Genomic DNA, 26910 nt, shown 5'->3' on the forward strand with positions numbered 1-26910 from the left:
TTACGAACATTGATCGACGTTGAAGAATCGGCATCGAAAAGGAGGTGATGTCTTCGCGATTCTTCGACGCCGAACGATGAACCGATCGCCACAAGTGACCGCTGTGACAACCAATCCTTGAGACAACCATACCCGGTCTCTTCTATCCATACATAATTTTCGACTTTTTCTCATTGGATGAGTTTCTTCATCCAATTCGGAATAAGTAAAATCAATCGATTAATCTAGAGTAGTAGTTGTTAAATTTTCAAAATTAATCGAAAAATTTTACTTCCGTGGAATTTTTTTCTTCTAACTTTCTAATGAAGCGTCTTAATTGGGTTCTGTAAATAAGACGTTGAAACTGATGAAATAAATTACAGTTTCATTTTTCAAATTTTTACATTAAACGATTTTTACCTATTTTATAAGAGTTTAACGTTTTGAAAATTTGTTTCAAAAAATCTACCTCCGATTTTAGCTGTCAGATTTTTTGTAATAGTATTTTTCTATTTCAGACATGTAACTTACGCAGACAATACTAAAAACGAGTGTTTACTGGATGCACCACTGGGGTTTAATCGTTACAACAGTCTGGCAGGTCAGACTGTGCCAATAACTCTCAAACATCAAAATAGTCCAACAGTATCGGCAATACAGGCTCAAGCGATGTATCAAAACTTTGGCACCATTCATTCAGGAATTCTGAGGGTATCCGAACCCGGTACTAGCTCCAGTTCAAACTCCAGTCAAAGAAGTATGACCCTACAGAATCCCAAGAGAAAGTCACAGATTGCCCAGAATACCTTCAGTACCCTCGAGTGTGAAAAGAGAAAACAACGTGCCACTGGTGTTGGAGGCAAAGCAGGTTTCTATACCGGGAGTGCCGTATGACCACCACCACCGCCACCTACCCCAAGATAACTTCGAGAAGAGGATGAATCTACACTGTAAACTATCTTACGAGTCTTACCGACTGTACCTAGTGTGTTATCCTCTGACGTTTGTTTACCTTATCGCTGCGGGTAGATGGCTGGTAATAATGAGAACTGTTACCATTTATATATTACGATAAATCATTCAAAGACAATTTTAAAATGATTAACGATATAATTTAAATATCTTATAGCCTAGTGTATGATAATTTATTAAGACAAACTCAAGTGATTGTTAAAAATAAATAAATGAAATGTAAATATTACAAAAACATTAAATGTTTCTATAAAAGTGAATAAAAAAATAAAACGATAATTTAAATAATGAATTTAACAATACAATAATCTCGTTTTTTTATATTGTAATAACATACGTGTTCTAAATGATACTGCCTGATTTTATTTTTTTTTATATTTTTTAAATTCATGCTCAAATCGGTTAACAAATGCGATCAACCGTGTGTGAAATGTTATTATAAAAATAAAATAAAATAACAAATATATAAATATAAATATAAATATATGCAATGTTCGATTAATAAAAATGTCAATTGTTATGTTTAAATAACAGGCAATTGACAGTGTGTTAAAAATAACTTTTTATGTTGTTAATTAGTGACAGAGACAATCTAATTATGAAATTACGTTGTGGAAAATATTCGAAAACGTAATTAACAGAAAATCACGGGATTGAATCGTACTAATGATCCAATCCGCGGCATATCAAAAATATATATAAAAGAGAAAGAATAATTATTGATAATTAATAAAAAATAGACATAATGTAAAAGATTATTTTCTTGAAATAAAAGAGTGAATGAGGTTGTGTTTTTCCTGTGTGTTTTCGGCATCACAATAAGAAAATAATAGTATATCACATACCTAGGGAGGAGAGTAGGACTTTCTTACCCGTGTGAATAATTGTCTACTCAAGCCGAAGGCGAAATAATATATTACATACCTAGGCCAGTTAAATGAAAAAAGTCTCAAATCACATGTAATTAGTGATGTGAAGGTGACCGTCAGATCATTTTGTGACCGTCACGTCATGGTCACAAGACCGTCAGCGGACCGTTTACAAAATGACGGGCCGTCACAATTGTGATGACATCTTACAAATGCCTTTATAACTTCCATAAAAATTCAAATTTTGAAACCGCCATTTTCTCAAAGATACCACAAGATAAGATTACGGTAGTAAAAATAAATTTTCAATCATTTACAAAAATAGATTGCTTCCAATCATCTAGCTAGATGCGACTGATTAAATTTGTGACAAAAAATTTTTGACGGGTCGAAATGACGGACTCAGGCCGAAAAATCTGTGACCGTCATTTCGCATTAGAACGGGCTCGTCATTTAGGTCCGTCGGTCACAAGACCGTCAGCGGACCGTCTTGTGACCAAAACTCAAAATGACGGTCATTCCGCATCACTAATGTAGTTGTTGACCAAGGCGAAGCCAAATTCACGCAAATTCGTCTTGGTTTTGACTTAACTGGCTTACTTAGTCACGATTTAAGACGACCGAGTCTAAATCAAGTTTTATTTTTAATCCCGGGTCCCGAGTCGAAAATAAAACTTGATTCGGTCTTGCTTCACCTTATTTTCTTTTGAAGTTATCGATTTGCCGGAGATTTTCCAATAAGATCTCGATTAGTCTAAGCCAAGTCAATTTCGGATTTAGACTTTTTCGTGTTAAATCGTGACTAAGTAAGCCAGTTAAGTCTAAACCAAGGCGAGAACTCAATGTATTTCGTATCTCCGCAAAAAAAGTCGAGTTTGTCTTGTGAAAAACGTCTCTAAATTTCGACTTGATATACCGTCTAAATATAGTTTTATTTTGGACCCGGGTACACATTACGGATGAAGGTAGGACTCGCCTTTGGCTTGGGTAGGCAACTACACACCCGGGTTGAAATGTCACTTTCCTCCCTCAGTGTGTAATATACTAATAAATATATATAAATAATAAAATAATATACTACGATGTAATTTTGTTACTGACCACATTTAATTCCGTTAATGTGTAGTATAATTGAATAACAAAAAAAAAAAAAGAAGCGTTACTAATGAAAACCGAATAAAGTCAAATATAAAAATTGTTTTGTATAAAATAAGTAGCTAATTGATGTAATACAGTGTAACTAATCGTAGATGAATATGTAATAAAATATTTGAATTAACATCAATTACCAATTAATAATTTATAAATAAATAAATGTTTAATATTCAATCATAGCTTTATTACACAATAAAATAATTCAAAAACAAACAAACAATTATTTTAAAAAAATATTTTATGTTGCAACAACTATTTATTTACTGAAGATAACGAAGGTCTAATGAAGGTAACCTTTGTCTTCATTTAAATGTTAAACATATGTGTATTTAACATTTGTGTATATATTTTTTTTGATACATTTATATCGTGAGACCGGTAGATGGCATTGCTGTAATCACAACCGGACATTTAATTAACGAAGTTGTAATTGCACGGGTAATTAACAAAGTTCATTAAATATTAATATGCTATTCGAATTCATTTTGAATGTATACAAGATTTATTGAATACATAATAAATGAGTAGAAATGTATATAAATACAGACGTTACAGTTTACGCAGGTAAAGTTAAGACCTTAAGACACTTATTATTATAAGCATACAGCCGTTATATTATTCTAACTCTTTATAATTTAACTCACTTATATATTAGTCCCAAGGCGGCTTGTAGCTTGTATACAGTGTGTTTAAAACATTCATTCGACAATCCCACGTATATAATTTCCCTTGCACGCCCATTAGTCATGAATTCATGATCATACGTCGGAATCGATAAATTATAAATCTTACTCGTGACTAGCGATTTGGTCGATTGATTTTCAAACGATTTAAAGTTACTTTATTGCGCTCCATAGACACGATATTTTTGAATTGAAACTTTTATCTTCACTATATTTTTGTTTGTGTTTATTAATAGTTTTATTTATTTATTTACTGTTTCCGTTAACCTATTTGCATAATTATGATTAAGTTAGTCTGATAAATAATCGTTTAAAATCAAAGTAATTATGCTGCTTTGTGGCTTCACAAAATTCCAAACTTTTCAAATTTTAATAAATGTAATATTCTTAAATGAATGCACTCAATATGTTCTATTGAACGGCGGATTGATAAAAACCAGGTTGATTATGTCAAAATTACAAGTAATGGCTAAAACATGTGTTCTTACCGATTGCAAAAGTAGGGCCAATTAATCGTTATTTTTGTCAAATCCAAAATTTAAAAGTAAACAGGTGTATTTGGAAACTATTGAGTCTATTATTACTTTTCATATAAATCGTTCTGGGTCATTATACGTTTTCACGGCTCTACACAATTCGAAGTTTTGAAATATTAACAGCCATACTATCGAAAGAAATGCACTTAATCTGTTCAGTTTAACGGCGGATTGATGGAAATCAGGTTGATGTCAAAATTACAAATAATGGCGAAAACATCTTTCCTTACCGACTGCAAAAAGAGGGCCAACTAATCGTTATTTTTGTCGAATTCACTTAATAAATAATTTTCAATAATAATATAACTTATTTTTTGCCGTAAGATGGGCAGTAGAGTGGAGAAAAAAATTTATCTAAAGCTTACTAAATAAATCGTTAGCTTTGAATAAGTTTTAATTGACATACTTCAGTTATTTGGTCACTGTACAACTCCATAGCATGTAAGTAGATGCAGCAGGATACGCTACTATCCGCCTCAAGTTATTACCGGGCTAATGCATTGAAGATCACAACAGTGTTTTGGCTCCGCTCGTACTAGTATAGGGATGGTCCAAAGCAGGGTACGGTAACATCAGCCATACTGATAAGCCCGTTGGCGTACTCGGGACGAAACTATCAATTCCGATGATAGTTATGGCACTTTAAAAATTTTTCTTACTTTTAGTAGTTGATTTACAAGTGAGTTCACTCTGAATTAATGTTCTATGTCACATTGTGCATATCGACGAATAAAAACTTTGAGATCGAACAAGTATTAAATAAAATTTGGATGAAAATATAAAGAGTATCTCTAAATTCTGATCAGTAACATTTTTAAATGAATTAAATGCAAGTTATATAAAAAAAAAAAAAATAACGATTTTGGTACAAAATCCGCCGGGACTAGCCGATAAAATTTGTTTTATATCGTGATGCATACAAAATTGAATAATTGCTAGTTAAAAATTGGTTGAGCCGCACTTGTGCATAACTGCAAAAAATTAACATCGTTATGATTGCAATTTGTGGTATGAAATATTTAAAATTTTATTCTACATATTGCTGTTATGAATTCATGGCAGTAATAAACATGAAATTTTATTTTTATCAAGTAATTAATTAATTTAAATGGTTATAAATATTTTTTAATGTTAATAAATTTATTCTATGAATACATATATTTTATAAAATCATAACTATGTCTATTGCTTTTAAATGTTGTTGAAATCCAATTATAAAATAAAACTGAATTTTAATTAACGAGTAGGTTTCATTAAATTATGGCTTCATACTCGAATTTAATAATTATTAATTTGATATGATATCTGTACAGTTTATTTTCATAATTTTTTATATTAATAACCTTTTGAAAGATAATTTCATTTTTAACGTTTTATTAATGGAATACTCCGTTTTTTGTAACCGACAAAAAATTAAAAAAATTAGTAGTTATCAATTGCTTTAAAGTCGTAGTTAAATAAATGATTATATATTTAAAAAATGATCGTTGTTGCATAATAATAGTCGGAAATGTTATTGTAACTTAAAATCCAGGTGCGGTTGATTGACAGGACTAAAATTACTGAACTTAGACAAGTTGAGAAAAAAAGTTGAGAGAGAAAATAAAATTGTTTGCCCCTTTACCCCGTGAAATCGATAGTAGGCAAGAGTAACCGGATGTCTAATTCAGGCCATGAACATTTTTTTTTCGACACCAACTACTCAGGCTGACCTAGATGTTTAAGTAAAAAATTATGCAAATGATAACGATGACAACATTAATTAAATATCATTACGAAAAACATTAATTATAAATAAATTAAAAATAATTTACCTAGAAATGAATCAAGTGCATATTTTATACGGCATTAAAGTTGGATCCAATATATTAGAATATAATTTTTATAATCTCTAGTTTATGGTCTTATCAAGTTTTTTATCCACTTGTAACAACGAATAAGAAATAACATAATATAATATATATAAATAAGTAGTAGAGGCCAATAGATCTGAGACCGTTAAGGGCAAAAGGCGGGTAAGTCTAAGAGATGGAGAAAAGGTGTAGGAGATAAAAACAAGTGAGAGAAAGTAAGAAATAAGAGAGAAAATAAGAATAAGTTTTAGTTGGAGGCCATGATGCTTAATCCTGGGGCCATCTATCATCGCTCGGAGTATACTAGTTAGGCGATTCTATCTCTCCGCCTTTTTTACGCGCCCAAGAGTCCCGTCTCCTTTTGTTACCTTGTTTAATAACTCGTGATGAATGTACAATAACCCATACTATCACACTACTCTCTTAGTGCGGCACACTGCACTTCAAGGAAATTGCTTCTTATTTTATACTTCATCTCTTTTTCGCGCTCTTCTTAATTTACTTTATTCTTTATACAGTTAATTAAAACAAGATTATCTATTCAACAATCGGTAATATATCTTAATAAATAAAATACCATAATAGGTTGCTATTATCATTATTTATTTTATTTTTTTTTTATTTATTCCAAGAACGCTCTTAAGTTGCTTTAATTTATTAGCGATAAATAAATGGATAAATTATGTCTTTGGTGCACGTGCAGTCCATCGGTTAATAGATAACATCTTTTTACTAGTTATTAGGTATTTTAGTAATTATGGAACATTCAAAAAATCAATGATAGATGTAAATTCCTATTAACTAATCAATTATTTAAGAACTACTCTCTAAAAACGAATTAGTGAAAACCACGTGATAATCGCTATTTGGCAGTGAATAGTCACTTATAACCAGTGAAAAGTATACCTTTATTTGAATTAGTGACATATTTTTCGATAGTAAACAGTGAATAGTCACTATTTTCACTATTTCAAAGTCAAGAGAGTAAAGAATTATTATCTTACTTTAAATACAATTTAAGGGGATTCCCCAGAGTGAGGGTCTGTTTTTTAAGCGTTTTTTTTTTCGGAATTTTTTTTCAACGACCAATGAAAAGATACTCTCTCAAATATGAAATAGTGAAATTAGTGACTATTCACTATTTGCTAGTGAAAAGTATATCACTAATTCAAATAGTGGTATACTTTGCACTAGCAATAAGTGACTATTCACTGCCAAATAGTGATTTTCATCAATTCGTTTTTAGAGAGTAGAACTTTGAATTTTTTTATCATTTATTTATTAATATTTCAAGAGGATGCAAAATAAATTTCAAATAAAAATCTTCATTACAACGTAAGTTGTACTACTCTGAAGACACCCGCCTCGAAAAAATTACGCTCACTTCCTCCACGATTCCGGCTGCTCGGCTTATCTGAAAAAAAAATAAAAAACGGCGTTTTAATCTGTAAGCCTCAATGCATCGAGTGAACTAAAATCATTTGCAAAATAATGCCCATGCCATGGGTCAAAAACCGCATGGAATCCAACAGACGTATTGCTCTCTATGCGATTTTTGACCCATTTGACTGGATTCTACTGGGAACATTTGGATAGGGTATGTACGGATTTTGGTAAACCCAATAACTTAAAAAATGCACAACCGATTGATCTACTTTATTCCTCATTATCATTGAATTCTTCAGTAGAAAAACCCTTTGAAAATTACTATTCAAATTCTTTTGGTTTAATTTTTAATAATAAAAAACTTAAGGCAATTCGTGAAAAAATTTTGCTGTCATTTTTTTTATTATTATTATTATATTTTAAAATACTTTCTTGCATACAAGAACACCATCTATTGTTTACTTTTTGAGTGAGCAATTGTCTTGTGCACTTTTGGATATTCCAACTTTGTTTTTGACAATATTAACTGTACAAAATTGATGACCGGTGTGCGGTAAATTATTTATCATAATTATTTTTAACATCAACAGCGGACGCTGTAAAAGTGACACTAATTATAGTCTTAAATTTTTATGCGACATTAATTAAAGTTGACACTACTGGTAACGTTAAAATACAATAGTTTTGAAACGTTCATAATCACGCGAAGACAGACCACACTTACTTACGTTAAGTATTGTGAATGTTTAATATTTTATACAAAACAGTTAATTTTACATGAAATTAAAAATATGTTCAAATGGAATCATTGCTTATACTTCTAAATTAAAAAAAGTCGGAAATTTTAAACTTAAGTTAACTAATTAGAGGTCCAAATTGTTCTACTTTTAAAAGTTGACTATATAGTGGACGTGTTCAGAACGATTCTTTGTACACAAAAACAGGTTTTTTTTTGTATATAAAATAATTTATATATATTTTTATGTTTTATATAGTGATTACTCATCTTAATGATTTAGTAAATCAATGACTATTTTGATTTATTTTTTAAAAAATAAAGACTTTTATTTTACTCCAACGTTGGTTAATTATATGTTTTCAAAAAGTAGACAACACTAGTATTTGAGCTGACTGACACGTAGATAACTGTGATTGATATACTTTTACTTTTTTCTTTTTTTTTTTTTTCTTTATATCCTTACTTTTATTCTGCACATTTTAACACTCACTTAATTAATCAATACAAAGATCTAAAATAAATTAATTTGTTGAAAAATTAATATAAATAATACACTTGGAAATTTTTAATGAAAGGTTTTTTAATTAATAATATAACTTTATTTATTGTACAAAAATTTAATAGCGAATTTCTTTTACTGATTTCGACATACAAAAGTGGTAATGGTGATATCGGACTAAATTCTTAAGTCAATAAATGAATCATATTTTCTGTTCACCTAATCTGCTGAAATTATTATTTAGTAAATTACAGGAGATAACCACGTCTACAATATGGTGTTAAGAATATATAGTACCAACAATTGCACTTGTAGCTTTAATTACTATGACATGTGTTATAATTAGTATTTCATGTGACATTAGTTGTCCCGTGTAATGCTTTATCTACTTAGTGTCATAGATGGCACTGCCGTTTTCGTTGCCAGTGTATGTTTTTTGTAACACTTACTCGAATTGTACGATATTAGGCGCCTATAGTCGGAAGCTATAAATATTATACACACGTAAAAAAATGGTGGATCCACCATTTTTTTACGTGTATACTCGAGTAACTGTTACTCCAGTGAACTAGTATAAATTGAACAATATTGTGTGTACACCTAACCTCCATTTGTGGTAATATGAATGATAATATATGCATGGAGAAATTGTGCTTTTTAAAATACTATAGGGTCATATTAAAGCCGGACTATGTTGGCCTACTGACGAAAATTGAAATAAAAACATGCAAAAATTACTATGCCCATATAGCAAAATTAACAACGATTATATTACAAATTACTGTAACCATCTTAAATTTTACTATAGGCATAGTCATTTTTGCATGTGTTTATTTTAATTCCCGTCAGATGGCCAACATAGTCCGGGTCTACAATTATACTATAGTATTTCAAAGGAAAATAATTTCTCCTTGTAGTACTTACTACAGCAGGTGTAGTTATATCCACCAATCGACTGGATGAAAAAATCTGTAGTATCGGCAACTACACTTGTAGTCCTAGTAACTATACTATATGTAACGATTACTGTTCAAGTGGTCACTTGAACTTTGTAGTGAGGTGAATTTCACTACATTTGGTGTAAAACAATTACTAATATGTGTAGTTGAGATGTCTTCAATTTTAGTAAATTTGATTACACTTTTTTCATCATTCAAATGGTTAGGTCAGCAGTGCAAAAAATATAATTTTTAGTTGCATGCACTATAGCTTGCGTGCAAAAAATATCGGAATAACTCAATGAGTCATCTTTGACAAAATTTTTCATCATACTGCCAGCGTTTTTTATTACTTGCGGTCGATAATCTGCCACATATAGGGCACTCATGTCGTACTTTTCGAGCTACTCTTAGAAAAACTAATGTATGTATCTAGTACCTATGGAGACTATATACAGTATATAGTCTCCATACTAGTACCATTCCGTATAAGACGCGCGTTGTGTTCACAACCTTGCCTCCGAATCGGTAGTCAATTGTCACAACTCGCTATAAGCAATCGCACTAGATATATAAGCTATTATTATATATGTCCAATAAATATAATAGTAATCTTCAATCTTCAGTTCTTAAATATTTAATAAAACTCAAATGTTATGTAATGTCATAATTCCGTATGGAAGAACGCTATATAAAATGTATGATTATGTATTGAAAAAAACATATCATCTATCTATGCAATAATCAACTTCTGTATCATATATATTTTAACTTATATTTTATAATTTTCATAAAATCACATTGTTATATATGTTTCAATCATATCTCAAAAGAACGAAATCCTTTTTTTTTTCCATAAAAAAATTTATTATCAATAAATATCACATCTTAAATAAATCATTTGTACGCAAACAGAAAAAACAGAAATGTTTCTTTTCAACTCCATTACAACTAAGATAATTCTCATTTAACTCGATTCACATAAACTTTAATTGAATCATAGTCCTATTGTTTTCTGCGAGATTGAATAACATTTTTTATCACTGTAATTAATTGAATTATCAATATCATAAATTTATTTTCACATTTATTATGATTGACATATCTATTAATTTACCAGTTATAAATATTTTATATACCAGTATCTATATGTATCTATATATAGTCGGATATACATTTCATTGTATGCAAAAGTTTTTATCTTTTAACAACATTTGTATTTACAATTTGCCTTTCTTCCTGCCGTTAATTTTCTTTACTTTTTTTTTTACTTCATCGTTTCGTTGGATTTTTCCACTTTTTATCTTTTCATTTTTTTTTTTTTTATTTTTTTCATGTTTCTGTGCTATACCAGACACCAGACAGCGCAAACTAGCCGCTTATCATGTAGCCTTTTGCGCCAGAACGAGCGGCGCCCGCGTGCAATTTGCGAGCACTGACGAACGTGTAATATGAAGGTATTTTTTTATTATTATTATTTTGCTTTATTTCACTTGTATTGTATGATTGCGGAGATGCATGTGTGTTGGTATTTGATATTTATTTTTTGTTTATATTGGTATACAAGAGAGCTATCGAGATAGCCATGGTCCATCCCCTTTCGTGCGTTAAAATTTGTAATACGGGTTCAACCCGTGAAATTGTACACCCTCTAGGGGGCCACTCTTTCGTCTGTTCTCCATTTTTATTTTTTTGTTATTCACATTCATTTTTATTCTTTCAAAGTATTAAATGTTGTTTGTATCCATTTAAAAATATCAAAATATATATGTCTATCTATCTAAATAAAAATTTAAAAACATGCAATCAAAATTTTTTAATCGATAAATAATTTTTTATTCATTTTTTATTTTTGGCCAAATACGAATGAGAAAAAAAAAGGAAAGGATAAATATATATCATGTATTAAATAAATAAAAAAAAATAAAATATGTGTTGAAATGAACAACAAATTGTCAGTAGTATAGTAATTTGATTGTGACCCTACGATTTAGTGGGTCTGATCCTTGTGAATTGCTTGATAAATTTAGTGGGTTCTTTTTAGCCGGGCTAAAAGGGACAAAAGTCGTTGGAACATATATTCTTGTGGCTTTGTAAAGCATCTAGAGAATGACAGTGGGATTGTCAGTCTTACAAATTCTCGAAGGGTGTAATAAACTTCCTGCAAGACACACTACAAGGATACCAGGGTAATTGTCTTCCATAGATCACAAAAAATATATACATTATCTTAAAGTTCAATTTGAGATAAAAGAATCAGGTTTAAAAGTTCACATTTATCGAATAAAGTTTTTAGCTCTGTTTAGGATTTTTACTTTTTTTTCGAGTATTTTTAGGTTCTCTTGATAAAAAATTGTTTATTTTGAAAATCATTTATAATGTAATATATATTTATTATTTAAGGTAAAAGGTCGGGTACCCAATTTGCATGATATTGTGGCATTTTTAAGTTTGATCAGGAGACATGGTAGTATCTCGCGCCAAATACACCTTAAAACACATGTATATATGTGTGAGTGTGTATAGCGCGAGCCTACCGTGTCTCTTTACCGTAAACCGATCAGTATTTGGTTCTCATTTTTTAAAAATCTTATTTACAGACAGATCTATTTTCTCAATTCTTTAGATTTAACTAGATCTATAAGTAAACTGCAATATCGGCTATTCATCGATCTAAATTAATTGTTCCCAGGGTTCCTACACGGTAAGAAATGTATGGTGTTCAACACCATGACGGTATGGTCTCAAGACAGATACTAAAATAGTATGTGAAATATTCCAAGACAGTATTATAACGAGTCCCAGAAGTATGGCGTTATTTATTATACTGTATAGTACTGGAGCTATTGTATTGCTCAAACGTATGCATAGCAGGCACGGCGAAACAGCATGTCCCTCAGACCCATACTACAATGCCGAAGGCGCAATGCTACTAATTTTTCCCGCCATAATTTTTGGCGTACACGGTAAGAAATATTTTGAGGATATCACTATGCCAGTATGGGCGAGAACGCCATACTGTATGGTATCGAATATTTTTATAGGTTATAAAATTGTATACATAGATGATTTAACCATTGCGGGAATAGTAACATTGGCAATAGTTGTTGCGGACGCCGCAATGTCAGTATGGCCGTCAGGAAGATCATTCAGCAAAATAATTTTTTAAGCCAAGGTTTTTGCGGAATCATAAAAAAAAGGTCGAGACAAAATTTTTCCAAATTTTTTAATTTTGTTTTTTAGGTCTACGGGGCCGGGAAAATTTTTTTAAAAAAAACCAATTCATGGTTCATTCAGTAAATTTAATCAGCTACAATTTGCTTTTTTTAATTTCTCTGTACGACAGTTTGCTGCTGAGATATCAGCCTTTAAATGAAAAAGGATCCTTTTGTCTTTGATTATCGATATCTCAACAACTAATGGTCGTACAGTAATTTGAAGGATAGTTTGAGAAACGAATAAATTCCCTACAAGCTCCATTTTTGATTTAAAAAAAAAAAAAAAAATTTTTTTATTCTTAACATCAATTTGAAAAACCCACAAAAAAATGGCCATTTTCTGATTTTTTAGTCAACTCATCGCTACTTTGCAAATATTGATGGAAAGGTCAATGTTGCCAGGTGATTTAACAGCTTAATGTACCCCCAAAAACCCTGAAAATTTTCAGATTGATCCATTGAACCGTTTGTCCAGTCCGATTGCTCAGAGTTTTGCAAAACAATTAAAGGAACAAGTTTTGTTCCTTAAATTGTATAATCGTTATCAAAATAAGAAAATTAATTTTTTTCGGATTTTCTTTCAATTTTGCGTTAGATATTCAGTAAATGTAAGGTAAAGAGAAAAAAAAAATGTTTCCAAAAAACGAAAAAAAAAAAAAAACCCCGAGTAAAACGTAAAAAAATGAAGTCAAAAAATTCTTGCTTTATCTCCTTTTTGGAAAATTTTTTTTTTTTTTTTGAGTGATTAAAGCATATTCTTCAAAAGTTGTTTTTTCATCTATAGGTAAATTTGTGATGATAAAAAATCCATGCAACTTTTCTATTTCGCTGTAAGGTAAAAGCCCCTTACCCGCTCAGTACCATTACTCGATCACTTTAACTATTCAAGGCATTTTTTAAAAAATTTTATAAAAAAAAATTACAACTAAAAATATTATTATTGACAAATAATTATATGTGAATCTAAACATATTATAATTCATGTATCATATTATTTTATAATAGATTATAAATTTAAATTAAGTGACTGTTTTCAAAATCGCGCTCAGTCGGTCATTTTTTACTTTAATGTTCATTCGTTTAATAAAATTTAGGTTACGTCAAATCCTTTAAGAATGATTATTAATATATCTTATTGAATTTATTTTTGAAATTTATGAAATTTTATATTAAAAAGAATAATTAATACTTTAAGTTTTTTTTTTTGAACCCCACAAAACTTTATTTAAATGAACCGGTAATAATTTTCCATTTTCATCATATTTAAAAACTATTTCGACATCTAAAACTTTTGTAAACCAACGATTACTATTTGTGTTCAAACATTTCAAATTAACTTTTCTAATCGTCCCGTATATTTGGTTATTAACCTCTTTTATTTCAACGTCTTTTTCGTTAATCCTAGAATGTTCAAACGTTAAAATTACAGGAGGTAAATTATTCCTATATATATTTAAATAATGATCTCTAACATTTTTAATATATGAATTATCATAATGTTTTAAACAAAATCGGTCATACATGGCATTTACCGATCCATATTCTGCCATTTTGTTTCTATATATTTAAGTACATAGAATATTGTATTAATAATAATTCTGTAAAGTGAGCGAATAAACAAAGCGAATTAGAATGCAAATTCATGTCAAAGGTTAACTAGAAAAATTTTTCGTGGGTTTTTCAAATTGATGTTAAGGATAAAAAAAATTTTTTTTTTTTAAAATCGAAAATGGAGCTTGTAGGGAATTAATTCAAGTATCTCAAACTGTTCTTTTAATTACTGTACGACCATTAGTTGCTGAGATATCGATAATCAAAGACAAAAGGATCCTTTTTCATTTGAAGGCTGATATCTCAGCAGCAAACTGTCGTACAGAGAAACAAAAAAAGCAAATTGTAGCTGATTGAATTACCTAAACAAGCCATGAATTGGTTTTTTCGAAAAAAATTTTCCCGGCCCCGTAACCTAAAAAACAAAACTAAAAAATTTGGAAACATTTTGTCTCGACCTTTTTCTTATGATTCCGCAAAAACCGTGGCTCAAAAAATTATTTTGCTGAATGATCTTTAAACTTGAGATTTCAAGCGTCTATTTGCTTTTCTTATTTTTTCGATACGATCACTCCTCTTTGTTTATTCGCTCACTTGACACAATTATTAATAATACAATATTCTATATACTCAAATATATGGAAACACAATGGAGGAATATGGATCGGTAAATGCCATGTATAACCGATTATGTTTAAAACATTATTATAATTCACGTATTGAAAATGTTAGAGATCATTATTTAGATTTATATCGAAATAATTTAACTCCTGTAATTTCAACGTTTAAACATTCTAGGATTAACGAAAAAGACGTTGAAATAAAAGAGGTTAATAAAAAAATATACGGGACAATTAAACAAGTTGAACTGAAATGTTACAATACAAAAAGTAATCGTTGGTTTCGAAAAGTTCTAGATATCGAAATAGTTTTCAAATATGATAAAAATAGAAAATTATTACCGGTTCATTTAAATAAAGTTTTTTGGGGTTCAAAAAAAAAAACTTAAGTTATTAATTATTCGTTTAAATTCTGTTTAAAAAAATATTTATTCAACAGTTCAATAAATGCATATTTAAAAAAATAATTTATTTCCTTCACAAGTACTTTTTTTCGTACTATGACAAAAATTGTTCAGGAAAAATATTAATATTAAACATTAATGTCATAGTGTAATACAGTATACACCTATATTACTATCACAAATTTTCAGCGGATAATTCGTCCCATAAATACTTCAAGCTCGGAATATAAAAACTCCGAAATAAGTATCTTACCAGGGACACCACAAATGTTGGGCGCGATCTACTGGCGAGCAACGAACTACTCCAGCTGCTGCTGTCTAACACCATAACTTTTAAATCAATAATCATGAGGTTCAAATATATATTTATTAACCTCGAACAAATATATATATTTATTCTTAATGAACATATTTTTTTGTGTCTAATTAATATTTATTAGAGATAATATAATAATATTTTGCTCTAATATTTGGATTTGTTGGCACTACAAAATAGTTTAGTTGTCCATTAAAAAAATATTTTCTTAACTCTACCATATGATTTTATTATCTTAGAGAGAGAAATCTTAATGTCAACCAAATAGAGTCTATTAAATCATTTGTTAAAAATGATAAAATAGATTATATTGACGTAATAAAATTTAGTTGTCCCAAATAATTTGTAGTTTAATAGAATTCAACAAAACTAATTTAATTGTCCAAAGAGAAATTGTTTCTCAGTGTAGAGTTCAAAAAAAAAATACTTGAGGTATTAAATATTCTTTTAAATGTTTTCAATAATTTATAAATTATACTACTTTATTCTTTCATAATATAAATTGCATAAATTTTAAAAATATATTCAATAAGATATAGTCATAATAATTCTTAAATAATCAATATTTGCAAAGTAGCGATGAGTTGACTAAAAAACCAGAAAATGGCCATTTTTTGTGGGTTTTTTAAATTGATGTTAAGAATAAAAAAAAATTTTTTTTTTAAAAATCGAATATGGAGTTAGTAGGAAATTTATTCAAGTTTCTCAAACTGTCCTTCAAATTACTGTACGACCATTAGTTGCTGAGATATCGATAATCAAAGCCAAAAGGATCTTTTTTCATTTGAAGGCTGATATCTCAGCAGCAAACTGTCGTACAGAGAAATTAAAAACAGCAAATTGTAGCTGATTAAATTTCCTAAACGAGCCGTAAATTGTTTTTTTCGAGAAAAAATTTCCCGTCCCTGTAGACCTCAAAAACAAAACATTTTTTTTGCTGAATGATCTTTAAGCTAGAGATTTCAAGCTTCAATTGTCTACAAATTGTCTACAATTTTACGGTAAAAAAATACTATACAATTTTTCAAGGCAAATTAACAATAAATTGATGTGAAAATTGAAAAAAAATTTTTTCTAGTTAACTTTTGAAGTGAATTTGCATTCTGATTCGGGTAGTAAATTTACGTCAAATTGTTTAGCAAGTTGTATGCAAATTGTCGTCAAAAACAGAAAAGTCCGAAGTTGACGAATATTTGAAGAAAAATTCGAGGAAACCTTTGTAAGTAAACTTCTGCTAAAGCAAACTGTGCTATTAGGGTAGTTCGGCCAAAGACAGCCAATGACACCATATGTATCTGTCATTGCGCTAAATATTATACGATTTTGATACCACCTAGCGGATCTAACTAGATAGAACTTAAGAAAATAAAAAAACAATTTTTAGCAACCCACAAATAATATTTTTGTGATATATAAATATATATATATATATATATATATATATATATATATATATATATTAGACTAGGCCAAAAAAAATTGACTATTTTTTTTTTTCATAGCTATATCGAAAATATTATTCAGAATGATAAAAAAAAATTTCATGAAAGTTTGAGCCCTTAATTAATATTAATTTTAAGAGGTCTATCATCGCTATTTTTAATTTTAATTCATAATTTGATGTTTTACGTCAGAACTGCTAAAACGTTGGAGTAAAAAAAATTCATTTTTACTTATTTTCATGTAAAATTAAATTCCCTACAAAAAAGGTCTGATTGAAAATTTTTGTCTAACAAGCCGTTTCCAATTAATTAAGCTTAATAAAGTGATATATTTTTTCGATTTAACATTTTTACTTTTGAATTTTGTAACTGAAGAATCGAGAAATATCTAAAAAAGGTCATGACTGTTTTTGAAGGAAATTTAATGTTCTACAAAAAAGGCCTCTTAACATTTTTTGCTAAATTCACTCCTTCGAATGTTATTCAAGGTTGAATTTGAGTCAAAACGATTCAATAACGTGAATAACTGTCAATTTTTTTCTCAGTGCACAGAATTTGAACGAATAATTAATACTTTAAGTTTTTTTTTTTGAACCCCAAAAAACTTTATTTAAATGAACCGGTAATAATTTTCTATTTTCATCATATTTAAAAACTATTTCGATATCTAGAACTTTTTTAAACCAACGATTACTTTTTGTATTGAAACAATTAAGATCAACCTGTTTAATTTTCCCATATATTTTTTTTTTAACCTCTTTTATTTCAACGTCTTTTTCGTTCATCCCAGAATGTTCAAACGTTGAAATTATAGGAGGTAAATTATTTCTATATAAATCTAAATAATGATCTCTAACATTTTCAATACGTGAATTATAATAATGTTTTAAACATAATCGGTTATACAGAGAATTTACCGATCCATCTTTTTTTTCATCATTAAAATTTTTTTTTATCCTTTTAACATCAATTTGAAAAATCCACAAAAAATGGCCATTTTCTGGTTTTTTAGTCAACTCATCACTACTTTGCAAATATTGATGGAAAGGTCAACGTTGCTAGGTGATTTAACAGCTTAATGTAGGGAAGGGTAGGGCAGAGCGGTCCCCCTGAAATTTTGATCAAAAAAAAATTTTTTTTTTTTTCGACCAATTACTATAAATCCGGTATGTTTGCGCATTTTTACCTCGACGCATGACATTCGGGGCAAAATGAACAAGCCCAAAATTTCGAAAAAGTGATTTTTTCGTATTTTTATCGTCAAATTAAAAAAAAACTTTTATAATTACACATTTCTAGCCCTACACATAACACCTGAGGCAAAATGGACCAGCCGAAACTTCCGAAAAAATTTTTTTTTCATATTTTTCGGCTGTTTCTCTATGTAAGAGGCAAATTTGGTCACTAAAAATTTATAAAAATAAAATTTTTTTTTTTAGTAGATAAATTTTTAAAATAAAGTAAAAGTATAGAATTGTTTTTTTTTTTTTTTTATTAAATAACAATTAGTAATTAAGGTAATCGAGAGTAAACGATTTTTTACACCTTAAAAAATTTTTTTCGAGTAATATAAAACCAAAAATAGTTGTCAAGAAAAAGAAATACATTTTTAATGATGAAAACAATTAAAAAAAAAAAAAAAAACGAAAAAAAAAATTTTTCTCATTTTTTGGAGGGGGGGCGCTCTGCCCCACAAAAAAAAATTTTTTTTTTTTGAGAATTTTGGCAAAATGTCCATAAATTTGTTCGAAATAGGACAAAAGTAAAGGGAAATTATGGTTGAAAGCCACAAAAAGTAATAATTGGCTTAGGGGGGCCGCTCTGCCCCACCCTCCCCTATCCCCAAAAACCCTGTAAATTTTCAGATTGATCCATTGAACCGTTTGTCTGGTCCGATTGCTCAAAGTTTTGCAAAACAATGAAAGGAACAAGTTTTGTTCCTCAAATTGTGTAATCGTTATCAAAATAAGAAAAATAATTTTTTTCGGATTTTCTTTCATTTTTGCGTTAGTTATTCAATAAATGTAAAGTAAAGAGAAAAGAAAAAATTTTCCTAAAAGGAGATAAAACAAGAATTTTTTAAATTCTTTTTTTTACGTTTTACTCGGGGGTTCTTTTTTTTTTTTTTGTTTTTTGGAAAATTTTTCCCAAAAAATTGAATTTAGGCCCTGTAGACCTAAAAAACAAAACTCAAAAATTTGGAAAAATTTTGTCTCGACCTTTTTCTTATGATTCCGCAAAAACTGTGGCTCAAAAAATTATTTTGCTGAATGATCTTCAAACTAAAGATTTCAAACTTCAATTTGCTTTTTTCATTTTTTCGCTACGATCATTTTTCACAAAAATACAGCCTTCCAAAAATCACTAAAAAATTTATAAAATTTTTTTGTTCCTTTCATTTTTTGGATAAGTGTACTTCATACACGATCATTTTACTTATTACCAATGTCTTATTATTTTGGAAATTTTTTGTCCGCCATTTTTTTCTACCAACAAACAGACAATTAAGAGAAGACAATTTTTTAAACATAAAGTAACATTTTATTTTTTCCCAAACATTAAAACAGACAAAAAGTTGAGCAGTTGATTGCAAAAAAAAATTAACCCGTTAACTGATACTGAACTACACGATCCCTTGTTAAGATAACGACACGCCTGCAGCCAGCATGATAAATAAATTAAAAATTTATTACACAAAAACATATAGAATAACATTTGTCCTCGCTACTATTATTAATTAAATAGTTATTTTTTCATTTATACTCGAGATATAAGAAGGGTATACATTTATTTTCCCGGGGCATCTTTTACCTTAATAAAATAAATTTATCAGGACACGTAAAAAAAATTATACGAGTTACTATGACAACGAACGTGGCTAAATCCACACAGCAGCAGCTTCTATATTACTGCAAAACCTTTTACCATGTACCCAGCCAAGTAAAGAGCTATATAAGAGCCATGACAAAAAGTAGACAAAGAGAAAAAGGCTCACACGGTAAGCCGAGAGATTTGTACGGACCACGTTGGTTGGTCGGTTCATTGTTTCAGCATTGCAGCGTCAGCCATATAACTCTCCTCTGCATCGTATCTTCTGTCTGTTCACTGTCTCCTTTTACCTAAAATTTTGTCATTCCACCAAACCATTTTCTCTATGACTATCAACTCACACCGACAAAGACTAAATCCAAGACCAAGACCAAGACCAAGACCAAGACCGCGATACCAAAAAACAATGACAAAGATAAACCTAACCAAGCATATAGACAGTAAAAAAAAATAAACAGACAACACATTTTGACGATCGTTTCTCCTAAACGGTCGATGTTTCAAGCTCGATGAATTCAACATCTAAATCGTAACTTGCTATTGGTCGTACGACAATAAAACCAAAGTGGAAAGCTTATACGATCACTAGTAAAACAAGGCACAGTAATCTTGTATACATATACCAGAAACCAGTAACCAGTCTTCACTTGTGATGATAAATTCATTTTGTGCGATGGCTGATACGACAACGTGTCTCATCTTATTTCCCAGCATCATCAGACACTGGCTATAATAATCTTTATTGTAACAATAATTTAATTTTCAAGCTTTTGAATGACTGCACACTCACATAAACTCGTAAATATAACGATTACATTTTACTGGCGCTGGTCCTTTATATCATTATCACATCCAACATCTCAATCTATAAATCCATTTACAACATCATTATCATCTCTTTCGTTTATATTTATTTTTATCCATCCACATGTTATCCCCATCCTTATAAATATTGTTTTTTATATCCATTAGGTTATCATTATCACGTACATCAGATTGATATAAAAGTATATATACATATGCTTGACTGAATGTGAGTGAAGAATAAAGAAGAGGAGGGGGTGGTGATGGTGGTGGTGAAGGAGGAGCGCCTCTTCTTTTACGATCTTCCAATGCTAATTTCACAAAGCTCGGCACCGCCTCAAACATGGGACAGAGTCAAAAAGTTAAAGAGAATAAACAAGTATAGTAGAGAGAGATAAAGATATGATGTTGAAGAGTTTAGACTTCCCTTCGAGGCGGCATCACTTGATGATGACGAGATGATCACTTAATTTGCCCAACAGCTGCCGCGTCGTTGCCTTCGCTTATATTCTTCTCCAACTCTCTTTTAATCTATTATTTTTTTTCTCTTCTTCTTTCTCATCATCATCATCATCGTCGTCATCTTCATCTTCTTCTTCTTCTTCTTCTTATTTTTATTATTCCTCCTCTACTTTATTGTCTTGCTCTAAAATCCTTACCCTTTCAATTGTATTGGACGGCTTACAAAATTGTTTATGTGATCGCGTAAAAAAAGTAAACACGCCTCTTCATTTATGACGATTGAAACGATCGATTATCGAATAGCATTAATTCGATAAATTATTTATTTTTAAATTCATTTCATACTTTTTTATTTAAAACGAAACTTCTTTTAATTTTAGGGCAATAATTTTAAGGTATCCTCTGACTGGACCAACATACGATCAAGAGAAAGAGGATAACGACGCACTGGGAGTCCAACGATAGTTGCTATACCTCTTTAATCCAAGGAACGATTATTTATGGATGTAGAATAGCAGTCTTTTCTGGGATCCCTAGAGCTTCTTACAATCTTATTCTTTTTCATCATCATCATCATCATCATAATCATTTTCTCTCTTCATCATCTTCATCTTCATCTTACTCCCAGCTTCTTAGTCTTTATATTCTTCTCTTGGTGTCTACTTCATCCACTGATGATCTTATATACGATGCTCTACTCTCCCGAATAAGAGAAGAAGCATCACACAGTCGAGGTCGCATACCTAGCGCCTGTGAATCCGTTATTAAATTATTATACGAGCGAGAGATTTACCGGCTACGCCACCGACAGGATTAACGCCCTCTTCTTCTATTTTTTCTAACCTTGATTTATTTTATTTTGTTCATCCGCTTTTTTTTTCATTCTTCATATTTTTTTTCAATAAGACGTTATACATACTCCGTGAAAGAAGATGCATCTGAAATGTCCATTTATCTTTTAAGTATACATTTTAAAATTGTATGCTTAGTAATAAATATATTTTTTTTATTTTTTAATTTAAATATTAAATATTTATGAAAAATAATATAATAATAAATTATCAATAAATAAATGATTTGCATGATAATTTATATAAAAATTAAGTATTATCTCGAGGATATTAAGAGATTTAAAGAAAGTCGTCGGCACTTGGCCGGTAGCTGATTTTTTAAATCGCCTAATCTTCTTTTTAAAATAATTTTATTCTTACAAAGCCTTAAAATCACTGTAAGATGAAATCCCATAAAATTCATAAATTTATTACTACAACGGTTTTTTTTTTTTTTTTTTTTTTAATACGTATCATGTATGTACATACGTTTCCTCAATATTGCACAGTTCAAAATTTTGTGTATTTGTGTTAAAAAATTATTTGGTTTAATTTTTTGTGTTAATTTTCAACACAGAAATCTGTTAATTCAACATAAACCGTTTGTGTTATTTTACACTGAGAGAAAAATTTGTTTGAGCCAAATAAATAGATTTATGTGACTGATCAAAATCGTTTATTTCATTCAAATATATATTTGTTTATAGTTAACAAATTTTGGTTGAAAAAAAATTCCAAATAAAGATTTGTTAACTATAAACAAATATATATTTCATCCAAATGGACCGTATCTTTGTCTCAAATTGGATCCATTCAAATTTGGGATTTATTTGCCTGAAATAAATCTTATTCGGCTCAAATAAATTGTTCTCTCAGTGTACTTTAAGGGGTTAGGGGTACTCAGGGGTATGAAAAAATGATGATTTTCAATAATTTTTTTTTTGTAGTTAATTACTTTATTTGACAAAAATAAAAACATAGCTTTATTAGAACACGTTTCGATTTGACTTCACGAAAATTTCAAAAAAAAAAATTAATAATTCAAAAAGTTATCGCTGTTTTTGTAGAGCCCGTTCCTCCCGAAGTCCTTTGCGGTGATCATCATAAGTCCTTGGAGATTCATCTAAAATCAATCGGACAAGAAAAATTAGTTTTATTAATAGATAATCTTGTGCCTGATCGAAGCTTTTTTTTTTTTTTTCGAAATTAACAAAATGGCGGCCTCAGGAAATTTTTTTCAAATTTTCGAGAAAAAAACCGACAGTTTATTGTTAAAAAAAAATCGAAATTTTGAAAAAAAAAAAAAATCCTTCGATCAGGCACGAGTTTTTAATGTATTTCAAAAGTACAATAAATTTTATTGAAATCTACCGAGCAGTTTTTAAGTTACAGTGATCACCAGTTCAGAAAACATAGTTTTGAGAAAAACGCATTTAAAGTTTTGCTATGGATTTATGTCGAATTATAAGAATTATTTAATAACTTACACTGAGTCATCTATTCCTGGACCATATAATAGCTCTTCAGCCGACATAGCAGCTTCCAAAATATCGATTTGCTGGTGCCTACGTTGCAATCGACCTTCTCGGGTGTTATCATTAGCGCGCTTATCTGCTACTTTGATACGTGCAGCATCCATTCTTTCTGCATACCGATGAGAATTAGGCCCACAATTAAGTCCTAGTGTATTCATCAAGACTAATAATGAATTTATACCCTCATTAAATATACACATAGCAACGTATGCAGCTATTTGTACGATAGTAAAACTAGTATTTACCGTTTTTGGGCATATTTTCCATACTAGTTGGTTAAAGCTTTCATTATTATTCTGATTGAATCCACCTACACATCTTGAAAGTAAATTTTCATTACTAAGATCTTCGTATATAGGCTTGATAGCTTTTAAAACATCAGAAGGTAAAGGAGAATAATCGTGAGAAAAGGTATCAAGCTCTCCTCTTGCTTCAGCGCGCTGGTAAGAGCACCAAGATTCTTCGCCTTTTGGACACATATCATGATTCGGTTTTTCATCACTCGAGCCGTAGTGATAAAAGGTTGCCATTATAGCAGATTTCATATTTTCAATAGAATCACAATGCCGGCGTATTGCTAAACCATAGTACACAGTTAGTTTGTCTATTAATTTTCCTGTGAGCTTACCTCGACCACCAAGACCTTTTTGTTTACTCTTCAGCGTACGTAATCGACTCCCCATCCGCTTTTGGACATGCCCTATACATTCCTTTTTATTTACAGTTGTATTTTCGTAAGGATCTGATTTTATAATTCCTGAATAGGTCTTGGAGTCACCATCACCAATATAGTTGGCATACTTAACTCCATATTTAGTTTCAGAATACGAAAACATTTCGACCATCGCATCCACCTCCATTTTCCCAGAAGACCCTTGATGATTAGCAGAACACACATCTTCATGCGATTGATACCATTCCTCGAACTCAACAGTATTTGTTTTTTTTTTCCAATACTCACATAGCTTACAATATGCACTTTTAATGTTTATGTCAAGAATCTTTCCAGTAAAATAGCCAATTATAGAAGAAACTCCAAATGACGATGTATATCCCCGTTTTTGCCAGGTTCCATCTCCCGATACAGTTAGATGATTTATATCTTCATTTTCAGTTGTTGGCATTGCTTGCTTTTCTTCATTCACAGCTTTCGTCATGAAGGTTTCTGCGACGGCTTTACTACAATTCAAAATCTGTTTCAGTAAAATTGTATGCGTAGATTTATCTAAAAAAGACGGCATGTCCATCAGGCCGCAAAACTTGCACAATCCTTCGTATCCTATTCCTAGTATTCTCATTACAAAAATGAAACGTCTGTTTATTTCATAAGAATGCCCAACGAAAGAACAGGAAGGAATATATTCATTTCCACAGTTATTACATGCAACTACAATTTTGAATCCCAGCCCACGTGTACTTGCTGTTTGAAACACTACATTTCCATCACATTTTTTACATTTTATAAGAGCAGAAATTGCAGTGAATACCTGAATAAAATTTATTATTCGAAATTCAGTACTGCTGTCTTCAGGTACATCATCTTCAGTGTTTTGTTTTAATTTTTTAGAAGATGTACTCTGAATACTTTCATCACGTTCGGCTGTTTTCGGATTAAAAACATTCTTTCTTTTGACTGAACGCGACTTATTAATTTTTTCAGAACTCCGAAGTTCTCTTGAAACCTTTCTAGAATCACGTCCCATGGTTAATAATTTAATTCACTTGAGAAATAATTTATCACAAAACTATCGACTGATCAGTGCAACGACTACAGGTATACTGGCAACCAAAAATTATTTTTCAGTTCTTGTACTACCTACAAATTGTGAATATATGTAGAAGGATATATATATATATATATATATATATATATATATATATATAATTATAAATACATTAAAATGGGGAGATATTCATGACAATGAAACCCGAAAAGTCGGTTGCTTGCAGCTGTTTCTAGCTACCTGCTCTCGAATGCCACGTAGCACCCGAGCGTCCTTTGGTCATTGTTAAATAACTCGAAAAGAATTTGTCGGATTCACTTCAAATTTTCACACAATATTTTTAAAATATTATACTTTAAGAAAATGCAAAAAAAAAAAAATCGATTTTTTGAAAATTCTGACTACCCCTAACCCCTTAACTGATTTTATATGTTAAATGAATACAAAATCTGGAATGAAACACATTTCTTGTGTTATTCGAAAATTAACACAAAATTTGTGTTGCTTAGCTAAACACTCCCGCGCGTTTCTTCATTACTATAACCAAGCCAAGCATTGGAGCAGCATTGTCTGCAAGGAAACTTGGATTATAATTGATTTACAATTAAATATAATCATAAATAACTTTCATATTTTTATGATCAGGTTCAATGATTTTTTATTCTCATTTCATACATAAATTTTGTGTATTTGTGTTAAAAAATTATTTGATTCAATTTTTTGTGTTGATTTTTAACACAGAAATCTGTTAATTCAGCACAAACCGTTTGTGTTATTTTACTTTAACAGATTTTTTATGTTAAATGATTGGAAAATCTAGAATGTAACACATTTCTTGTGTTATTCGAAAATTAACACAAAATTTGTGTTGTTTGATTAAACGTTTCCGCGCAATTCTTCATTACTATATAACCAAGCAAAGCATTGTAGCAGCATTGACTGCAGGGAAATTTGGATTATAATTTATTTACAATTAAATATATACATTTTACAATTAAATTTAGATAACTTTCATACCTTTTTGATCTGGTTCAATTGTTCGCTAAATTGACATAAGTTCTACTAAGGATAGATCAGTATACTTGAGTTCGTTAGGTTATGTGCTTATGTTTATTAGTTGATTTTAACACGAAAAATGTGTTAAATTCACACAAATGTTCTGTTAAATGTACACAAATTTTCTGTCAAAAGAACAGATTTTATGTGTTCAATTTTATTTAACATAAAATTTGTGTTAAAGATCAACACAAACGCAATGTGTTGAATTAACACAAAAATTTGTGTAGACCGTTTGCAACACACGATTTGTTTTGAATTTAACACAAAATTTCTAACTGTGTGACGTCTGCTTCTTTATTTCTTATCCGCAAGATGAAGATACTTTAGTTGATTTAAATAAATTTTTTTTTTCTTCAATGCTTTTGTGGTTTTGGTATAATTCAAAAATTCAAATTACGTATTCTATTAGGTGTGAGCCCGCGGCGGCATTCTCGAATGAACGCGCATGTAAAAATAGAGAATTAAATAAGGAAATAAAAAATAAGTGAGTAGAGGAAAGGAGAGAAG

General features: G+C 29.9%; 2 protein-coding genes and 1 long non-coding RNA gene across 5 annotated transcripts in view; 2 read left to right on the forward strand and 1 right to left on the reverse strand.

Moving 5' to 3' along the window:
* Positions 1-3427, forward strand: part of LOC130664000 (uncharacterized) — a 213504-nt gene extending 210077 nt beyond the window's left edge. For both annotated transcript variants that reach the window (XM_057463622.1, XM_057463621.1), the window contains exon 8: positions 498-3427. In XM_057463622.1, the coding sequence (XP_057319605.1) occupies positions 498-873 (376 nt within the window). In that variant the 3' untranslated portion in view covers positions 874-3427. The remainder of the gene's footprint in view (positions 1-497) is intronic.
* Positions 3428-11495: 8068 nt separating this feature from the next.
* Positions 11496-15729, forward strand: LOC130664013 (uncharacterized). The gene is made up of 3 exons (XR_008989284.1): positions 11496-11798; positions 12302-12575; positions 15592-15729. It is a non-coding gene; the product is annotated as an uncharacterized LOC130664013 (long non-coding RNA).
* Positions 15730-22982: 7253 nt separating this feature from the next.
* On the reverse strand, positions 22983-25671 carry LOC130664005 (uncharacterized). Of its 2 annotated transcripts, XR_008989282.1 has the most exons (3): positions 23866-25671; positions 23573-23783; positions 22983-23208 (listed from the first exon to the last, which is right to left on the reverse strand). XR_008989282.1 is itself a non-coding variant. In XM_057463629.1 (2 exons), the coding sequence occupies exons 1-2, from the start codon at positions 25321-25323 to the stop codon at positions 23778-23780; spliced, it is 1464 nt and encodes a 487-aa protein (XP_057319612.1). In that variant the 5' UTR covers positions 25324-25671; the 3' UTR covers positions 22983-23777. The 2 variants fall into 2 exon arrangements, 1 of the variants encoding a protein (XP_057319612.1); XM_057463629.1 differs by having other exon boundaries at positions 22983-23783.
* Between the last annotated feature and the right edge of the window lie 1239 nt (positions 25672-26910).

This window comes from Microplitis mediator, chromosome 2, assembly GCF_029852145.1.
Source record: "Microplitis mediator isolate UGA2020A chromosome 2, iyMicMedi2.1, whole genome shotgun sequence".
Lineage (NCBI taxonomy): Eukaryota > Metazoa > Arthropoda > Insecta > Hymenoptera > Braconidae > Microplitis > Microplitis mediator.